The sequence below is a fragment of the Chionomys nivalis genome, chromosome 3, assembly GCF_950005125.1.
Source record: "Chionomys nivalis chromosome 3, mChiNiv1.1, whole genome shotgun sequence".
NCBI lineage: Eukaryota > Metazoa > Chordata > Mammalia > Rodentia > Cricetidae > Chionomys > Chionomys nivalis.
Window position 1 is genome coordinate 111,274,530 of NC_080088.1, and position 17,923 is coordinate 111,292,452.

At 43.8% G+C, this 17,923-nt stretch overlaps 1 protein-coding gene across 6 annotated transcripts in view; it reads left to right on the top strand.

The window, feature by feature from the left end:
* Window positions 1–15,475, top strand: part of Kdm2b (lysine demethylase 2B) — a 128,294-nt gene extending 112,819 nt beyond the window's left edge. For 3 of the 6 annotated variants that reach the window (XM_057764151.1, XM_057764152.1, XM_057764153.1), the window contains exons 14-23: window positions 1,636–1,779; window positions 2,574–2,660; window positions 2,836–3,096; window positions 3,303–3,416; window positions 4,017–4,055; window positions 4,237–4,916; window positions 5,454–5,617; window positions 5,698–5,859; window positions 6,567–6,785; window positions 14,199–15,475. In XM_057764151.1, the coding sequence (XP_057620134.1) occupies window positions 1,636–1,779; window positions 2,574–2,660; window positions 2,836–3,096; window positions 3,303–3,416; window positions 4,017–4,055; window positions 4,237–4,916; window positions 5,454–5,617; window positions 5,698–5,859; window positions 6,567–6,785; window positions 14,199–14,380 (2,052 nt within the window). In that variant the 3' untranslated portion in view covers window positions 14,381–15,475. The remainder of the gene's footprint in view (window positions 1–1,635; window positions 1,780–2,573; window positions 2,661–2,835; window positions 3,097–3,302; window positions 3,417–4,016; window positions 4,056–4,236; window positions 4,917–5,453; window positions 5,618–5,697; window positions 5,860–6,566; window positions 6,786–14,198) is intronic. The other 3 variants (XM_057764155.1, XM_057764156.1, XM_057764154.1) reach the window with 3 other exon arrangements.
* Window positions 15,476–17,923: the final 2,448 nt, after the last annotated feature.

A 17,923-nucleotide genomic window follows, 5' to 3' on the forward strand; every position in this document is an offset into this window, starting at 1 on the left:
CCTTGGCTGTCCTGGAATTAGCTCTGATCTCGAACTCACAGCAAACTTCCTGCCTCTGCTTCCTCAGTGTTGGGACTAAAGGCATGGGCCCCTACTACCCTTCGGCAGCTTCTTTAAGTTAATTGCAAAATGGAATCTGAAACTGTATCAGTCAGATTTTTATACTGTTACACTAAAAGTTGTCTTGCCCTTGCTCCGCAGTTATGTTGTAACATTACACACTGTCTATTGAGGCTGAGTTTCCCAAGGATTGCAGCATATTCTGAACATATACAAATGAATCACATTTGATAGTAAATGTTGCCATTATTCTGATAAGAAAACCTGTTCTTGGCCATGGAAAGACTACCAGGTGAAGGAAAACCTCATTTGCTTTTAGATTCTTGAATTTTGTCATTTGTACCAATTGACAGTTTGTTTTATTTTTGTAAATGACAGGATTATGTAGGTCTTCAAGAAAATGTAACAGCAGCTAATGGTTTTTCTACTTTTTAAAATAAATTTTTTTTTTTTTTTTTGGATTTTTGAGATAGGGTTTCTCTGTAGTTTTTGGTGCCTGCCCTGGAACTAGCTCTTGTAGACCAGGCTGGCCTTGAATTCACAAAGATCCTCCTGCCTCTGCCTCCCGAGTGCTGGTATTAAAGATGTGCGCCACCACCGCCCGGCTTAAAATAAAAATTATGTTCTAAGCCAGACATGGTAGCTCACACCAGTCATCCCAGTAAAGGGGAGGATGAAGCAGGTAGGTCATGAGTTTCCAGTTAGCCTGGGCTGCAGGGTAACTCTAGATAGTGAACCTCTGAAGATGGATGGATGGATGGGTGGATGCGTGGGTGGATGCATGGATGGATGGATGGGTGGATGCGTGGGTGGGTGAAGAAAATGATGTTCTGTGGAGAACTTAGTGTTCAGTTGAGCTCACACATTAGTCACATGTACGTTTCCTGTAATAACAGTCCCTCAGCATGGGGAAGTACTTTGTGCATACTTCCTGTGTGAAAAGGATGTGTGTTCAAGGGTTGAGGTTTTCATGAAGTTAATAAAGGCATGAAGCGGAATTGGTGATCTTCCAGTGTGCATGTGGTCCTGAGTGACTGGTTGCCTGAATGACAGGATCTGGCCTCTAGTCCTGAGGACTCCCAACAGTTTCACCCACCCATGCTTTTGAACCATTACTTCAGAAGGTAAATCGTGTCTTGCCCTTATTCAAGATAGGTGTGACCCCACATTCCTCTTTTGAGGTCTTGGAAACAGGCATGTGGATTATGCCCTGATACCAATGGTAAGATGAACTTCAGCCCCTCTGTGGACATACTTCTTTCTGATCTTTTCCAAGTGGGAAGCCTTGTCTGACACTTAAATTTGTGTATATAAACAGAATATGTTCTTCATGTTGTCTGTCTCCTTCCACCAAAAGATGAGGGTGCAAGAGATTTTGATCTGTCTTGTTTATTGTTATATTCTTAGTTCTTGTAGATTACCTGGCACATAGAGGTACTAATAATATGTAAACAGGTAAATAAATTTGCTTGGATCAGCTTTCTGATTCATGACAAGCCTAGAAGAACTTTTGCATAGTCTCCACTAGGGTCTGTCTTCACTCCCTGATGACTTCAGTGTTTCTTGTGTCCTCAGCCAGTGCTGCCCCACACCGCCGTGTGCCTTGTGTGTGGCGAGGCAGGGAAGGAGGACACAGTGGAAGAGGAAGAAGGCAAGTTTAACTTCATGCTTATGGAGTGCTCCATCTGCAACGAGATCATCCACCCTGGATGCCTTAAAGTAAGCTCTAAGGGCCCTGAACACCCCCTGCCCTCTCCCCATGCTTTAGGGCCCAATGGCTATGATGTGGCAGCTAGATTCCCTCCCTATAGAATGCTGTTCAGGTCGTGAGGATATACAGGTGTCATGCTGAATTCCTAAAGGACCCTCACTTCTAGGGCATTCTGTGTTAGGTGATAAATCCAGGACAGGAAGAGTTTCGGGCAGTATCCTAAGTGAATAAATTCAGTTTATTCAGAATAACCAGTACCTCAGAACTCCAGCAGGATCCAAAGTATCTCAGCAGATAGAAATTAAGGATCCTGACTTCTGGCTTTTGAGAGAAAAGGGCCTGAGCCAAGGAGGCCAGGTGGTTTCTCACCTGTGCCTCTGCACCAGGAACCGGTTCCTGTGATATGCTAGGACAGGACTGCCTTCTGGGTGACCTTTGTGCCTGCCTGGCTCAGGCGGCTGGTTCCACCTTGGAAAGGAAGAAACCACTCTATGCTGGTACATGTCTCTCTCCCAGAATGCATCCGTATCTGTGGGCTGTAAGGGATGAGGGCCTTTGTTTTTGACCCTTATTCCCTCATCACACCCACCTGATAGCTTTGGAAGCCAGCCTCTCCTGGTAGTTACTGCTTCTCTTTTTCTCCTGTGCTCAGCAAAAGTAAATAACACAATCACATGGTAGAGCCTTTCCTTTGGCTAGACACAGCTTTGGGGGAGGGCATGAATGCTGAGGCAGACCTTGTATCCTTGTGGACCCTCTTGGCACTGTTCCCTGCCCACTGAGTCCTGTCCTGTCCTTTCAGATTAAGGAGTCAGAGGGTGTGGTCAACGATGAGCTTCCCAACTGCTGGGAGTGTCCGAAGTGTAACCATGCTGGCAAGACCGGGAAAGTGAGTGCGGACTCCAAGTCCCTGGTTGGGTCAGATTGGCAGAAAGGGACGGGCTGGGCCTTGCCAGGCCTGTCCCCAGTTGTCAGTCAGGTGGGGTGCGGCGGGCTGCGAGAGGAAGAGCAAGTTCAAAGATATACAGTTGGATTGTTCTTCTCTCTTTTTGGCCTACAACAAGCAAAAGCGTGGCCCTGGCTTTAAGTATGCCTCCAACCTGCCTGGCTCCTTGCTCAAGGAGCAGAAGATGAACCGGGACAACAAGGAAGGGCAGGAGCCTGCCAAGCGGAGGAGTGAGTGTGAAGAGGCTCCCCGACGCAGGTCAGATGAGCACCCTAAAAAGGTGCCTGCAGATAGCATCCTACGCCGAAAGTCTGATGATGTGCACCTAAGGAGGAAACGGAAATATGAGAAGCCCCAAGAGCTGAGTGGACGCAAGCGAGTATGAACTGGGAAGCCCTGGGCAGCAGCAGAAGGGTGGTGTGGCTGTTCTTAAGTATGGGGTGGAGGGGGGACCAGGGAAGGTTAATGGGTAGTACTCGGGATCCTGGCCTCTTAAGAGCTGCCCTGAGCAGGTCACCCAAATCCTGAGAGCCTGGCCCAAAAGAAAGAAACAAGCAAAGTCACTCCTCTTCCCACCCCCTTTAGGCCTCGACGCTTCAAACGTCCCCCGGTTCTTCCTCTCACCTCTCGCCGAGGCCCCCTCTAGGCAGCAGTCTCAGCCCTTGGTGGAGATCCAGTCTCACTTACTTCCAGCAGCAGGTGCTCCCACGCCCCGCCCTCCCGAGGCCCTGGGGACTTGCAAGTCCAGGCTGTTCTCCTCTCCAACCCTCAGAACCCCTGGTCCATTGCTACAGATGCTCCTGTGGCCTGGGCTCAAATCGGCAGTGGGCCAGCTCTGTGAGGTTGAGAAGCCTCTGTTGGTTGGGGAAGCTGCAGCTGGGAAGATCCTGGTGACCCTGCTCTGCTAATGGGCCTTGCCTTTAGTAGCCACAAGGTGGTGTCTGGAGAAGCTCCTGGCAGGGCTTGGCTAGGGATGCCTCCTGCCTGCTCTCCAGCTGCCCTGGGCTTCCTTAGCAGTAGCTGCTGTTAATGAGCAACTGCTGTCTCTGGTCTGTCTCAGGTGGGAGGTCAGCTGGGTGGGAACAGTTAACTGTCCTCCTTCATTTCTACTATTCTCTGGGAAGTCAGCAGACAGAACTATCTATGCTGTCTGTTAGTCAGATATGAAGGACATGACTTTGTGGGGAAGATGTCCTAGCCCTTGCTGAAGAGACCGGGCTCACAGTGTGGTGGGGTGTAAAGGGGATGATGTTCCTCCAGTCCAGGAGCAAACTCTGTATCCTTTCTTCCTTATGGCAGCTAAAACCTGGCAAAGAAGATAAGCTTTTCAGGAAAAAGGTACCATCTTCCCCCTCCCTCATGAACCTGCAGCCCACTTTTCAGCTTTCAGAGCTGTAGGCAACACCCCAATGGCCCTTGTGTATCCCATGATTGGGTTGAAAAGTCTGGGGTGGGCGCTATCCCAAACTTCATGGGTTATCACAGGCCACTCATCCTTACCCTTCCGTCTTTCCTACAGCGGCGGTCCTGGAAGAATGCTGAGGATCGGTTGGCACTGGCCAACAAACCCCTTCGGCGCTTCAAGCAGGAACCAGAGGACGATCTGCCTGAGGCACCTCCTAAGGCCCGGGAGAGTGACCAGTCACGTTCCAGCTCACCTACCGCTGGGCCCAGCACTGAAGGTGCTGAAGGCCCAGAAGAGAAGAAAAAGGTGAAGCTACGCCGGAAACGGCGGCTTCCCAACAAGGAGCTGAGCAAAGAGCTAAGCAAGGAGCTCAACCACGAGATCCAAAAGACAGAGAATACCTTGGCCCACGAGACCCACCAGCCCATCAAGTCAGAGCCCGAAAGTGAGAATGAGGAGCCAAAGAGGCCCCTAAGCCACTGCGAGCGCCCCCACCGCTTCAGCAAGGGGCTCAACGGCACCCCTCGGGAGCTACGGCACCCACTGGGACCTGGCCTGCGCAGCCCACCTCGTGTTATGTCCCGGCCCCCACCCTCTGCGTCCCCACCTAAGTGCATCCAGATGGAGCGTCATGTGATCCGGCCGCCACCCATCAGCCCTCCACCTGACTCGCTGCCCCTTGATGATGGAGCAGCCCATGTCATGCACAGGGAGGTGTGGATGGCAGTCTTCAGCTACCTCAGCCACCAAGACCTGTGTGTCTGCATGCGGGTCTGCAGGACCTGGAACCGCTGGTGAGGGACAGCCCTGTGTAGGTAGGGCTTAGGTTGTGGCTCAGGATAGTCCATGGCAGCATATATTGCTTGAGTTGCTTATAGAGATTAGTTAGTTTCCTGTTACAGATGTAGTCTCAGGAAGGGAGGTACCCATTTGCTTTTCTTATATGAAAAACTAAGGACCACATAGAATTCCTTGTCTAGATTTAGCTGAAGTTGAATATGAGTGACCAGTACTAATTCCGGCTTGATATTTTCCATATCAGTTTTAGCTGCATTTCTGACCCTCCCTCATGAATAGGAGGATCCAGTGCCTCCACAGGAGTTATTAGAAGGTGTAGTGAGGTCCAGAAATATTTTATGAAGAGTACTTGCTGGCATCTTCTGTGTAAGCATGTGACCACAGTAGGTGCTAATTAGGTGGGAGAGGACTGAATCTTAAAGGAACTTCCTCCTTGAGATGCCACATGGGGAAGAGTTATCATAGCCAGGCAGGGGTTCTTCAGGTGAGCTAATAACTATGATGATGTGTTCCTTGCCTGGCCTGGCTCTCAGGTGCTGCGATAAGCGGTTGTGGACCCGCATTGACCTGAACCACTGCAAGTCCATCACGCCCCTGATGCTGAGTGGCATCATCCGGCGACAGCCTGTCTCCCTTGACCTCAGCTGGACCAATATCTCCAAGAAGCAACTGAGTTGGCTCATCAACCGGTTGCCTGGTAAGCTTTTGTTAAGGATCCCAAATGTACAGTAATGATAGCTGGATTGTGTCATTGACTCATTCCCACTTATCTCCTAGGGCTCCGGGACTTGGTGCTGTCGGGCTGCTCATGGATTGCTGTCTCAGCCCTCTGTAGCTCCAGTTGTCCATTGCTCCGGACCCTGGATGTCCAGTGGGTAGAAGGACTAAAGGATGCCCAGATGCGGGATCTCCTGTCCCCACCCACAGATAACAGGCCAGGTGAGTTGTCAAGCTACCCTAAGCAGTCTGTCTCATGGAGATGGCGTGGCCAAGATACCCTGTTCTGGTTTTGAGTACATTACCCTCTCTCAGCCCCTCCTTCCATGTGGTTTATGCATCATCAGCTTTGTTCTTTGCTGGAAGACATAGGTTAGAGTTCTTTGTGTGCTTTGGGTATGAGGGTTTTAAGGAAAGGCAAATTCTCCTCTGTTTATATGGTCTCCAGTCTGTTTCTTTGTTAACTTAATCTTCAGTGGTTTTAACCTTCTCTTCTGAGGCATCATGATTAGGGTGGTTGAGTGAGAACTCCAAAGAATAATATGTTCCTAGGCCAGATGCCTGAGTCAGTCTCTCTCTCACGCACACACACACACCAAAGCTTAAATGATACATATATGAGGTGGGATAACCACAGACAAGGGTAGTGAGCTAGAATGAAAAATATTTTCACCAACTATAGCTTGAAGACAGATCATACAACCATGTTTATTCTGATTTTTCTAGAGATTCTAGAAATACAAATTCTGATTCTTAATGCTGAAATTCTGGTTTGGGGTAGGATATGCGTCATGAGTATGAAATGAAAGGTCACACCTACCCAGCAAGTGGTGTAACAGCACTCGCTATTTTAGAGTATTAGTAGCAGAACTTGAACTTGATTTCCTGTTCAGACTGATGAATTGCCTCTCTCCTATCTGCCCCAACAGGTCAGATGGACAATCGGAGCAAGCTCCGGAACATTGTAGAACTGCGCCTCGCTGGCCTGGACATCACAGATGCCTCCCTGCGGCTCATTATCCGCCATATGCCCCTGCTCTCCAAGCTCCACCTCAGTTACTGTAACCACGTCACTGACCATTCCATCAACCTGCTCACCGCAGTTGGCACTACCACCCGAGACTCTCTGACAGAGATCAACCTATCAGGTGAGGTGGGCCCTATACCTATGGGAAGTCCTGGCATCTGTGGGACAGCTAGGCGTTGGTGGTGCACACCTTTAATCCCAGCACTCAGGAGACAAAGGCAGGTGGATCTCTGCGACTTCGAGGCCAAGCCTGGTGTACAGACAAGTTCCAGGACAGGCAGGCTAAACAGCGAAACCCTGTCTGAAAAACCAAACAAATCTACTGCCGTCTAGTCACAGTACTTGGAAATATAAGTGAATGAGACCACCAAGTCTAAAGAAGTTATTATTAAAATTGAAATAATTTCTATCAAAAAATAGAGCTAACTCAGTGATAGTATCTAACAGTGGTTCCTGATCTACTATCTAAAGACATCTGGATGCTAAGAGACAATCTCATGCCTGCAGCCAGAGTGTGAGCAGTAGCCACTGAATACAGGGTTCGCTAATGGACTAGCATAGACTGTATTTCTGTCTGTGTTGCCATGTCTTGTATGTGCCCCTTATGAGCTTCCTATTAAGGAGCCTGTTAGAAGTGAAATCTCTACAGATAGTTCACTGTTTATGTCTGTCAAATACCGCATAATTCTCATTCCTTCCATTGTTCTTTGGCTAGAGTTGGTCCTGAAAGACTTGGACCTTGGTTACACTTACAGTAAGGTGGGCAGTGGCAAGGCCACTTGTTCTTAATTCAGTTAACAGTATTTTCTGGTTGCCCAAAATAGTCTGTGAGACAAAAAAAAAAAAAAAGAAAAAAGTAAAATAGAGAAAGTCACTCTTCCTCATCCTCAAGAAATGGATACCCTCTAGCCGGGCAATGGTGGCGCATGCCTTTAATCCCAGCACTCGGGAGGCAGAGGCAGGTGGATCTCTGTGAGTTCGAGACCAGCCTGGTCTACAGAGCTAGTGCCAGGACAGGCTCAAAAGCCACAGAGAAACCCTGTCTCAAAAAACCAAAAAAAAAAAAAGAAAGAAAGAAAAAAGAAATGGATACCCTCACCTCACTAAAATGCATTTTGACACAGTTGCATTATGTTCTGTTAGGATTCCCATTCCATTGTTTACCTGTCTTTACATCCATATCCACACCAGCTGGGGTGGGAAGTTTGGACAGTATGGGATCATTCTGTGCCTAGGGTGCTCAGAAGGTAATTCCTCCTTGCTGTGAAGGTTTGGTAGCAGGAACTGTGCCACTAACAGGGAAAGAACGGTGCTGATGTGAGTGAGCCTTGAGATTTAAGGGTTGTAGAGCTGCTGGCATCTGGTTCTAAGCACTTATACTAAATCTTTCCTATGTTCTGGTTACGGATGTGCAGTGCAGTTCAGGAATGTGTGGGAGTGTATGTGTAGATCCTGCTACGTTTTAATTTTCTATAATAACACACTGAGATCATCTTTTTATCTCAGTACACATTTCTCTCTTTTTCTTGAGAACGTATCATAGCCCAAAATACCCAGAAGATGGAGACAGTAATGATCTAAATTTCAGTGCTTTACTACACTGCATGTTCAAGGCCATTCCAGGGCACATGAGAACCTATCACAAAACAAAAAGTTAAGCCATACCTAATCTCTCTTTTTTTTTTTTTTTTTTTTTTTTTATTTATTTTTGAGACAGGGTTTCTCTGTAGCTTTTAGTTCCTGTCCTGGAACTCGTTCTGTAGACCAGGCTGGCCTCGAACTCACAGAGATCCACCTGCCTCTGCCTCCCGAGTGCTGGGATTAAAGGCGTGTGCCACTACCGCCCAGCACCTAATCTCTTCTTGTTTCATACTGACCTCCTATTAGTGTAACTGAATTCATGATAAATTAAGTGCCACATGATGCCCATGATCATCTGACTGGAGGATCTGGCACCCAGTTGTCATCCTAGACATATATATCAGGTGCTCAGGCAGATCTGGGCTTTCTCTGGTCCATATCCCCTTGGGCAATCCGTAGACCTGATCTCTTGTCCAGGTTTTATATCCACATGTTGCTAAATAGCGGGCATGTGCTGCCATTTCTGTTCAGATTATGTCCGTATACAACATAAGGATTCATTACTATTCTATCCTCCTCGTGTTACTGTGACTCCACTTGTTTTAAGTTGGTAATATTGACCTTATGATCTTGTACATTTTGGCCACTAATTAAGCCAAATAATATATTGTGAGTACACTTCTTATTCTGCATGACTTTTGCTAGTAAATAATTGTCTTTCTGGTTTTGTTTAGCTCTGAAGCAAACTGTACAGCAAAACTGAATATTCCCTTACAAACTTAACTAGTCACACAGCCAGTTGTTTCTACAGGACAGTACTTTCATTCCCTGGCCTCTTTTTTTTTTTTTTCCTTCCTTTTCCCTTCTCTTCTGTCAGAATTCTTGTTCCCATCTGAATTGGCTGTCTTTACTACTACAATGCTGCTATTTAGGGACCTCACCTACCACCATCTTGTTCTTGTTTTAGATGCCTTCCTTCCTGGGTTCCATATTGTCCTTGTCAGCCTCTTGTTGGATGAAGTACATGAAACATTTTGTGTGTGTTCACTATTAGTTGAGTATAAACCCCTATTTTGTAAGCCATGTTGTTTCAGAAAATGAAAGATTTTTCTCCCAACTTCCAACTTCCAGAAGTAGGAAGTGAAAATAAATTTAGTATTTTATCCATTAATGATCTTTCCTCCCAGTTTTGTAGAAGTTGTCTTTGTCTCTAATTGTGTGTGTGTGTGTGTGTGAGAGAGAGAGAGAGAGAGAGAGAGAGAGAGAGAGAGAGAGAGAGAGAGAGAGAGAGAACGAGAACGAGAACGTTGGGTCCCCTTGAGCTGTGGAGGTGAGTCACCAGGGCCGATGTAAGAACAGTACACACATACACACTCTTAATTGCTGAGCCTTCTCTCCTCCAACACTTCAATTATTTGTGTGTGTATGTATCTGTGTGACATCAGGGAAAGTTATTAAATCTAGCATCATGAAGACTTTTCTCCTGTTTTTGTATATGCTATATGATGGTGGTAGATTCATTTTCATTCTTTTGCATGTAGGCACATAATTTTCCCAGCACCATTTGTTGAAAAGACTATCCTCATTGAAATGTACTTGATGTCCTTGTCAAAAATCATTTGAGGACCCACAAAATGGCACATACTGCAAGCCTGGGGACTCATTTGACCCTCAGGTTCCATATGCTAGGACCAAAGAACTGATTCTCACAAGTGTACCACACACAGAGACACTTTTTAAAATTGTTTAAACTAATTTAACCAGCCAGAAGTGGTGGTGCACACTTGTGAATTTGAGGCTATGCGGTCTACATAGTTTCAGGATAGCCAGGGCTTTATGGAGAGACCGTGTCTCCAATAAAATAATAATTATAATTCCGTTATATGACTTATAATTATGTGATAATTATATATTTTACATGTTGTATATTGATATAAAATTGTTATTATGTGAGATTAACTTAACCACTTAACAGAATTTTTTGCCCTGATCCTATTCTCTTGGTTGAATCTTGGGGTCGGTCTCACAATTTGGGATCTTCTAACTTTTCAGACTACTTGGAGTCCATTGCTAATTTTTGCAAAACCACTGGGATTTCACCTCATTGACAGTGATAATACTCTAATATTTTAAGTTGTTTATAACTTTTAAAATTTATTTTGGTAGTTTTTTTATCATTTTCAATGGGCAAGTCTTATTCCTCCTTTTAGGTGCTATTATTTTAGAAATGGGACTGGGTTTTGTGAATTTATTTTCTCTTTTCGTTTGGATTTCCAAGACAGGGTTTCTCTGTGTAGCTTTGGAGCGTGTCCTAGAACTAGCTCTGAAGACTTTGAACTCACAGAGATCCGCCTGCCTGTGCCTCCCAAGTACTGGGATTAAAGGTGTGAGCCACCACCATACCACCCAAATTAGAATTGTTTTTCTCACCCAAATGTTTTTCTAACTTTCCTAAAACACTTTAAATGAAAAAGGGTTTTTGTTTTATTGTTTTGATAGTTGGACTCTTTTAATACTTCACTTTCCGAATTTTACTTTTTTTAAAATCAACTTCATGTTTATTAAAAACTGCACCATTTTTTTCTGCTAACCTTTTCATTCTTTACTGTTTTAAAGAAAAAATAGCCAAGTAAAACCATCTTTAATTTATTGTGAGTAGGGTTTCTCTTCCAATTTCATATTTTGAATTCTTTGTTATTTGTTGCATACATGTATGTTATGTGCATCGTGTGTGCGCCTGATGCCTGAAGAAGTCAAAAAAATCCTTTGAAAGTGGTGTTATAGATGGCTGTGTGTTCTTGGAACTTAACCTTGGTCCTCTTAACCACTGAGCCATCGCCACAGCCCCCATTTTATAATGTAAACATTTCAGATATATAAAAGAATATATAACAGTGAACATACCTGTTCATTGGTCATTATAACAGTGAGACCTCGTAGATGTTTCCCTAGGATGAGAATACTATTACATCACTGTAATAGTGCTGTCACACCTAAATTAAGGATTGAAAAGAATCAGAGTACTTTTTTTTTTTTTTTTAAAGACATTTATTATGTGTACAATGTTCTGCCTCCATGTTGCTTGCACGCCAGAAGAGGGCAGCATAGATGGTTGTGAGCCATAATGTGGTTTCCAGGGAATTGAACTCAGGTCCTCTATAAGAGCAGTCAGTGCTCTGAACCATTTCTCCAGACCCCCCCCCCCCCCGCCCAGTACTCTTCTACTCTCCAGTGAGACTGCAGATGAGAAAACTGACAAAAATGTTTCTAAATATAACCTCTCCCTCTTTCCAAGAGCCCGTTACTCTTTCTAATTGGCCCCTCAGATGTTCTTAGGATGCAGAGGTTATTGGGGGGGGACCACAATTTCTGTATTTTTTTCATTTTTCACTGCGATATAAGAGGCCCCATGTTGACTAGCCCCTTTCCTATTATCAGTAATCCTTGATAAGGAATCAGGAATGGAGCACAGTGATAAATCACTTGCTTATCACATAACAAGGCCCTGCCTGGATTCTACCCCAAGACCACAAACACAGAATTCCACAGTTGCTTTTAGAAGACAAGAGAAACTTACAACCATTGGCTTCTAAAAAGTCTTCTATTCCTTGTATTACATGAAGTTCATGGTATTATTTGGCTTGTTCTCCATCCAATTTTTTGTTTCCTGTGAATTCCAGGTTAAGGTCATCATAAATTTGATTAAGTTAAACCTTTTTTGGTTAAAAAAAAATTCCCTGTAATAATTGCACTTTTCTCCCTGCTATGAAAAAAACAATTGTGATGGTCTCTGGATGAGTTCAATGGCATGGAAATGGTTACAGAGTAAATGTACAGGACAGAATGGCTCCCTCTTGTTTCCCTACCATCCTAGGAACCTTTTGAGGATGTACATAGAGCCTTCCAACAAAATTCTCCTTTTAACAAAGCTGTTATGTTCATTTCGATCTCTGGAGCATATCTCATTGCCCTCAAGCTCCTGCACTGCTGTCTCACTTCTGTCACCAACTCTGGAGGAGGGGGGAATCCCCTGAAACAGTCTATCTCAGCTAGATAGTGGAGCCTGACAGCCCCGTCTCTTCTTGACACCTCAAAGCAGCTCTCACCCAGAAGACTTTGCTATCCAGCTGGCACACTGCTGTGACTTGAGGCCATTAGGTGCACATCCTTGTCTTGGCACTTACCTTTCTACACCAGTGTGACTAGCATTTCCAGATGCCTCCTTTTCCAAATTGACTTTTGAGCAGGCAGCATTGGCCTTTTTGGTGAATCACTTTCAGCTCTTAATTTAAACAGCACCTGGAGGTTAAAGACTCCTCTACCTAGGAAACTGGAAGGGAAGGATCTTTCTATGCGAGTCTCTTGATCCTTCTTGTGCATTAAACTTCTTTACAGTCTGGTACCTCCCACAGACAGGCAGTACACTGCTGGTAGATGATACCTGACAGCCTATAGCCATCCAGCTTTGATTGAAAGTAATGAGGATAAATTAATACCATAAAGAACGACCCTGTTCACTATGGAGCTTCATGACCTAGTGAGAAAACAAATGTAAGAGTATGGCAAATGTGCTTTTATACCAGCAAAACCTCTATCCTCTATAAAGTGAATCAAACTCTGAACCTCAAGGGAATGACTTTTTAAAATAATTGTGAATGTGCATCATCCTTTGCATCTTTGCTTTTATATAAGCAGATTAACAGATTGTGATTTTTGAGGCCAGCCTGGTCTACAAAGCCAGTTCTAGACCAGCCAGGGCTATGAATAGAAATCAAAAATAGCAAGCAGCAATATATTGGAAAGATTCGTGCTTTGGAAACATCTTTTTATTAGGGTCCTCATAGTTCTGCCCCCTCCAGCCTAAACTATCCCACCTTCAGAAGTCAGTAGCTCAGCACATGACTCAGCTTCCTGTGACTGCCTAGTGAAAGAACTTGGATTCCTACTACATTTGTGAAATTGGGTTATCCTCATATATTTTTGAATTGTGCATCCAAGAATTAGTGAGCATCTATGTTTAGGGCTTTGGGTTAGCATGAGATTCCTATTTGTAGGATTGACAATGGTCAGTGCCTGCATTGATTACTGTCACTGTGACAGTGCATGATATCAGTTGGCCCTCTGTTTTATTCAAAAGTCTTAACAGTGATGGCCAAGGAAAGGCTTCAAAATAAATACACCTGACAGGAAGCTAGCAATCATTTTCTCATCCATTTGATCCACCCAGAAGTCATTTATCTTGCTTGGTCTCGTTTGGACACTGATTAACACGTAAGCCAGTTTACTATGGATTCAATTCTAAAATAAAGTAGGGTTAAAAAAAAGAATAATTTTTTTAAGTACACCACTGATGACCACAGGATATGGTGCATGTCTTTTTTTTTTTTTTGTGGAAAAAGTCTTTCTTCATTCAGTCTTGGTTTTTGGCACAGGCTTCATGGAAATACTTCCATATTAGGCTGGGGGACCCCACAAACTACTTGTAGGGTATGTCACCCATTACTGGGGTGTCAGTAGACTGCTCCCAAGATGACCTGAGGGACCTCACTGATTCAGCCATATCAAATAGGATATTTATCTGAACAGTATAGTCAGATAAGGGGACAATACTTAGGCAGACCTAACAGTGTATTCCCATTAGACAAAGGCCTCAATACATTGTGACCCTTTAAGATACATTGGTCTTATATGTAACTATATACAGGAAGAGGCAGCCCTGTCGTCCAAGTGGTTTCTGATTTTGGGGAGCGGGGGAGGGCGGGGGGCAGTCTTCCAAAACCTAATCTCTTCACATGCCTAGCAAAACACTCTAAGACACTTTTCAAGCATACATTTGGGGGACATCAAGGAGTTGACTGTGTTAGCGAGCTGTGTTCTATCTCTACTACTGGATCCCTGGATTTATATAGGGCCTTGGTCTTCTGTCGCTTTATATGATTCTTCTTCTCTGCAGACTGCAATAAGGTCACTGACCAGTGCCTGTCCTTCTTCAAACGCTGTGGAAATATTTGTCATATTGACCTGAGGTACTGCAAGCAAGTAACCAAGGAAGGCTGTGAGCAGTTCATAGCCGAAATGTCTGTGAGTGTTCAATTTGGGCAAGTTGAAGAGAAACTTCTTCAAAAACTAAGTTAGTTCCAGGACAAGCATGTAAATATGGAGGGTTGGGGAAATACAGCCGGGGAGGGGAAAGACTACAAACACAAGTGGGCTTATATTCCCTTTGGAATTCGGAACAAAAGACCACAGGACACAGCTCTGTTTCACAAGTCTTGCCAAGGGAGAAGCCGTTCAACTACCCATTTGGGGGATGAGTGAGCCAGATGTTTGCCTCTGCTCTTTCTGCACCGTGACTGCACTGCTTTCTGGACCATTTCTAAAGTGGCCTTTAGAAGACATTCCAGTTGGAAAGGAAGATGAGCTTTGGAGAAATTCTCTTAGAAGCCTGAGCTTAGTGCTTTTGTTGATAGCTTTGTTTGGGGCACCCTGTTCCTTGAAATGCCAAGGCTTCTGGTGTCAACATAAAGTGGACCACACACACCATCCACAGACATCTTGACACGTTTTGTTTAGTTGGTTTTGTTACATCTTACATTATGCAGAACTATTTTTGTATAAATTGTTTAAAAATTTTATTTATGTAAGATTTGAATGCATACCAGTGTTTTTATTGTTTAGATTGCCAACTTTCCTTCAGGTAGGGAGAACTTAACCTGTACTTCATCAACATAAAGAGCCCATCTACAGATGTGCCCAGGTGTGACGGGGCTACAACCTTCCACTTAAAAGCATGTTTAACTGGATGTTGAGAGCCTATTTTGTATGTCAAGAAGTTACACAAGCATGTTGTGGATAAGTGTATAGTCCAGGTAAAACACTTTGCCAAGTTTCAATAGAGAGTTTACCTTTTCCTAAAAATTTTACAATTCAGATTTCAGCCTTTACACTCAGGAGGGTTTTGCTCCAAGCATGAGCTCTTGTATTCTATCTCCATAGATCTCATTTATACCAGGAATCAAGTAGAATAAATGTGCCCATAGCCTTCCTTTCCTTTGAAGTGTTCAGTTCTCACTGAAGTTGGTAACCAGGTTATTTTCTAGTTGTCAATTCTGCATCCGTAAGTGCCATTGTTGTATGGTGGTGTTTCCTAGACTTTCCCTGATGCAGTTTTACCTTTGTTGGATTTGTATAATAAACAATTGTTTAAAAAAAAATCCACTCTTGGTGTTTGAGAGTTTCTGTTTTTATGAGAAGGCTAAAAAAAATCTACTTTGAATCGCCAGGGTAAATAGACCCCAAACTAATTTCTCTGTCATTTGAGAAATGCAACAACCCCGAGACACATGAGATTTGTTTCTGACCAATAAAGGTAATGGGGAAACAACTATGCTGCAGTTTTGGCCACTTGTGGATATTAGGAGTAATTTCCATGCATGGCCGCTATCTCTCTTACTCTTATATTGCTGTGATAAAATACTGTGACCAAGGCAACTGATAAGAGAAGCTGAATTGAACTTACGGTCAGAGGGTTAGAATTTATGGTGATGGGCCATAAAGGGAGAGAGATAAGAGGTAAGCAGGCTAAGGCAGAGGCAACTGGGAATGAATCTTTTGTTCATCTCCTCCAATAAGATCACACCTCCTAATCCTTCCCAAACGGTTCCAAAGCTATTTAACATTCTTTCCTGGAAGTTATCCAGATGTAGAGGGCACAGTAACATTCCCCACCCCCAACCTTCCTGAAAAAGGTTGCATTCTGTGCAATGACCTTGGGCCTGGGAACTAGAAAACTAAAACATTAGAATTTGGAGTCAGTTCTGACTTGATGTTCATGTATAGAAATGAAAAGATGGGTAAAATAAAGACCTTGGCACTGCAAGCCCTTCCTGCCAATGCCCTGGTTTTAAAAGAACTCATCTAAAACATCTGCCTCTTATTTAAACCCATACACCTTTTTTGTGACTCAAATTCTAGCAACACTGGCTTCTACGTTTAACTCGGGAATAACACAGAATTAAGACTTGTTAACACTGTTGTTTACTTGTAAAAAGGTAGTTTGACTTTACTGGCCTTGAAGGTATGTTACATAAATGTAAAGGCCATTTCTGTGGTGATTTTAGTTCTTTGAACCTCCAAGTAAAACAGCTACATCCTGATGTTTAGAAAAGCCATCTTCATAAGGTGGTGTCGGCAAACGCCTTTAAACCCAGGACTCCAAAGTGAGTTCCAGGAAGGCCAGAGCTACACAGAGAAATCCTGTCTTTAAACAAACCAAAAAATGAAAGGAAGAGAAAGGAAGAAAGAAAAAGCCATCTTCCATGCTTTTGTACCCTGTAAAGGTTTGTCACTCATTGGTTTAATAAAATGCTGATTGACCAGTAGAGTAGAATTCTGGAAACAGGAACGGTAGAGAGTTAACAGCCAGATACAGGAAACAAAATGAGAATGAGAAAAGGTACCAAGCCACATAGCTAAACATAGATAAGAATTATGGACTAATTTAAGTTGTAGAGCTACTTAATAATAAGCCTGAGCTAACAGGCCAAAGAGTTTAAAATTAATATACGCCTCTGTCTGTTTCTTTGGGACTAAAATGGCTGTGGGACAGGTGGGACAGAAACTTCTACCAAAATGGCACTCAACATTCAGCAACTATATCCACATAAAACCTAAGAGAGCTTGGGAAGGGATTTTAGACACAAAAGAACAGTTAAGCATGGCTTCTTGGTAGGTGCATTTTCATGGATGGGCTCTGCTAGAGACAAGCAGAGGCGCAGCTCCTTTAAGAGCGGCTCCCAGGTTCAGTGTTAGTGGCAAAAACTTTACAGCTCTTTTGAGAGGTCCTGCCACCACACACTTAAATGGTGTTTATGTGCAGTCAGCAGCATGCTGCTTAGTGGTGGCATGGACCATGGCTCCTCCCAAAACCTCTGCCATGAAGCTAGACTATCAGAAAGCTAAGGAATGTGGCAGAGCAAACCGCCAACACCACAGCTTTAATCCTAGCCATGCTGTTTACCAGATTAAAAGACTCATGTGCTCAGAAAAAGAGCTATAAAGAGATTCAGATGGGTTAAAAACACACACACACACAAACCTCTAAATGGTTTACAGTGTTTAAAAACATACATAGGCTTGGGAAAGAAAAAGGATAAAGTCCTTAAAGACAAATAGAATAGCTGGGCATGGTGGTGCACACCTTTAATCCCAGCACTTGGGAGGCAGAGGCAGGCAGATCTGAGTTTGAGGCCAGCCTGACCTACAGACAGTTCTAGGGGACATCCAGGAGTACACAGAGAAACTGTCTTGAAAAACCAAAAATCAAAAAATAAAAAATGCCACGTAAAGATGGAAAATATGGGGCTGGAAAGATGGCTCAGTAGTTAAGAGCACTGACTGCTCTTCCAGAGGACCTGGGTTCAAGTCCCACATGGCAGCTCATAACTGTCTGAAGATCCAGATCCAGGGGATCTGACACTTCACACCAATGTACATAAAATAAAAGTTAAATAAAACCATAAAAATACTTTTCAAAAGATCGAAAATAATGCAGAGAATCTGGATGCTGTATGTTATCGTGTTGTCTTTGAATTGTTTCATTGCTAAAGAGCAACAGCTGCTAAAGACATTTGATTATAAATGCTGCTGGGTTAATCCAACCTAAATATTTTGAAAATG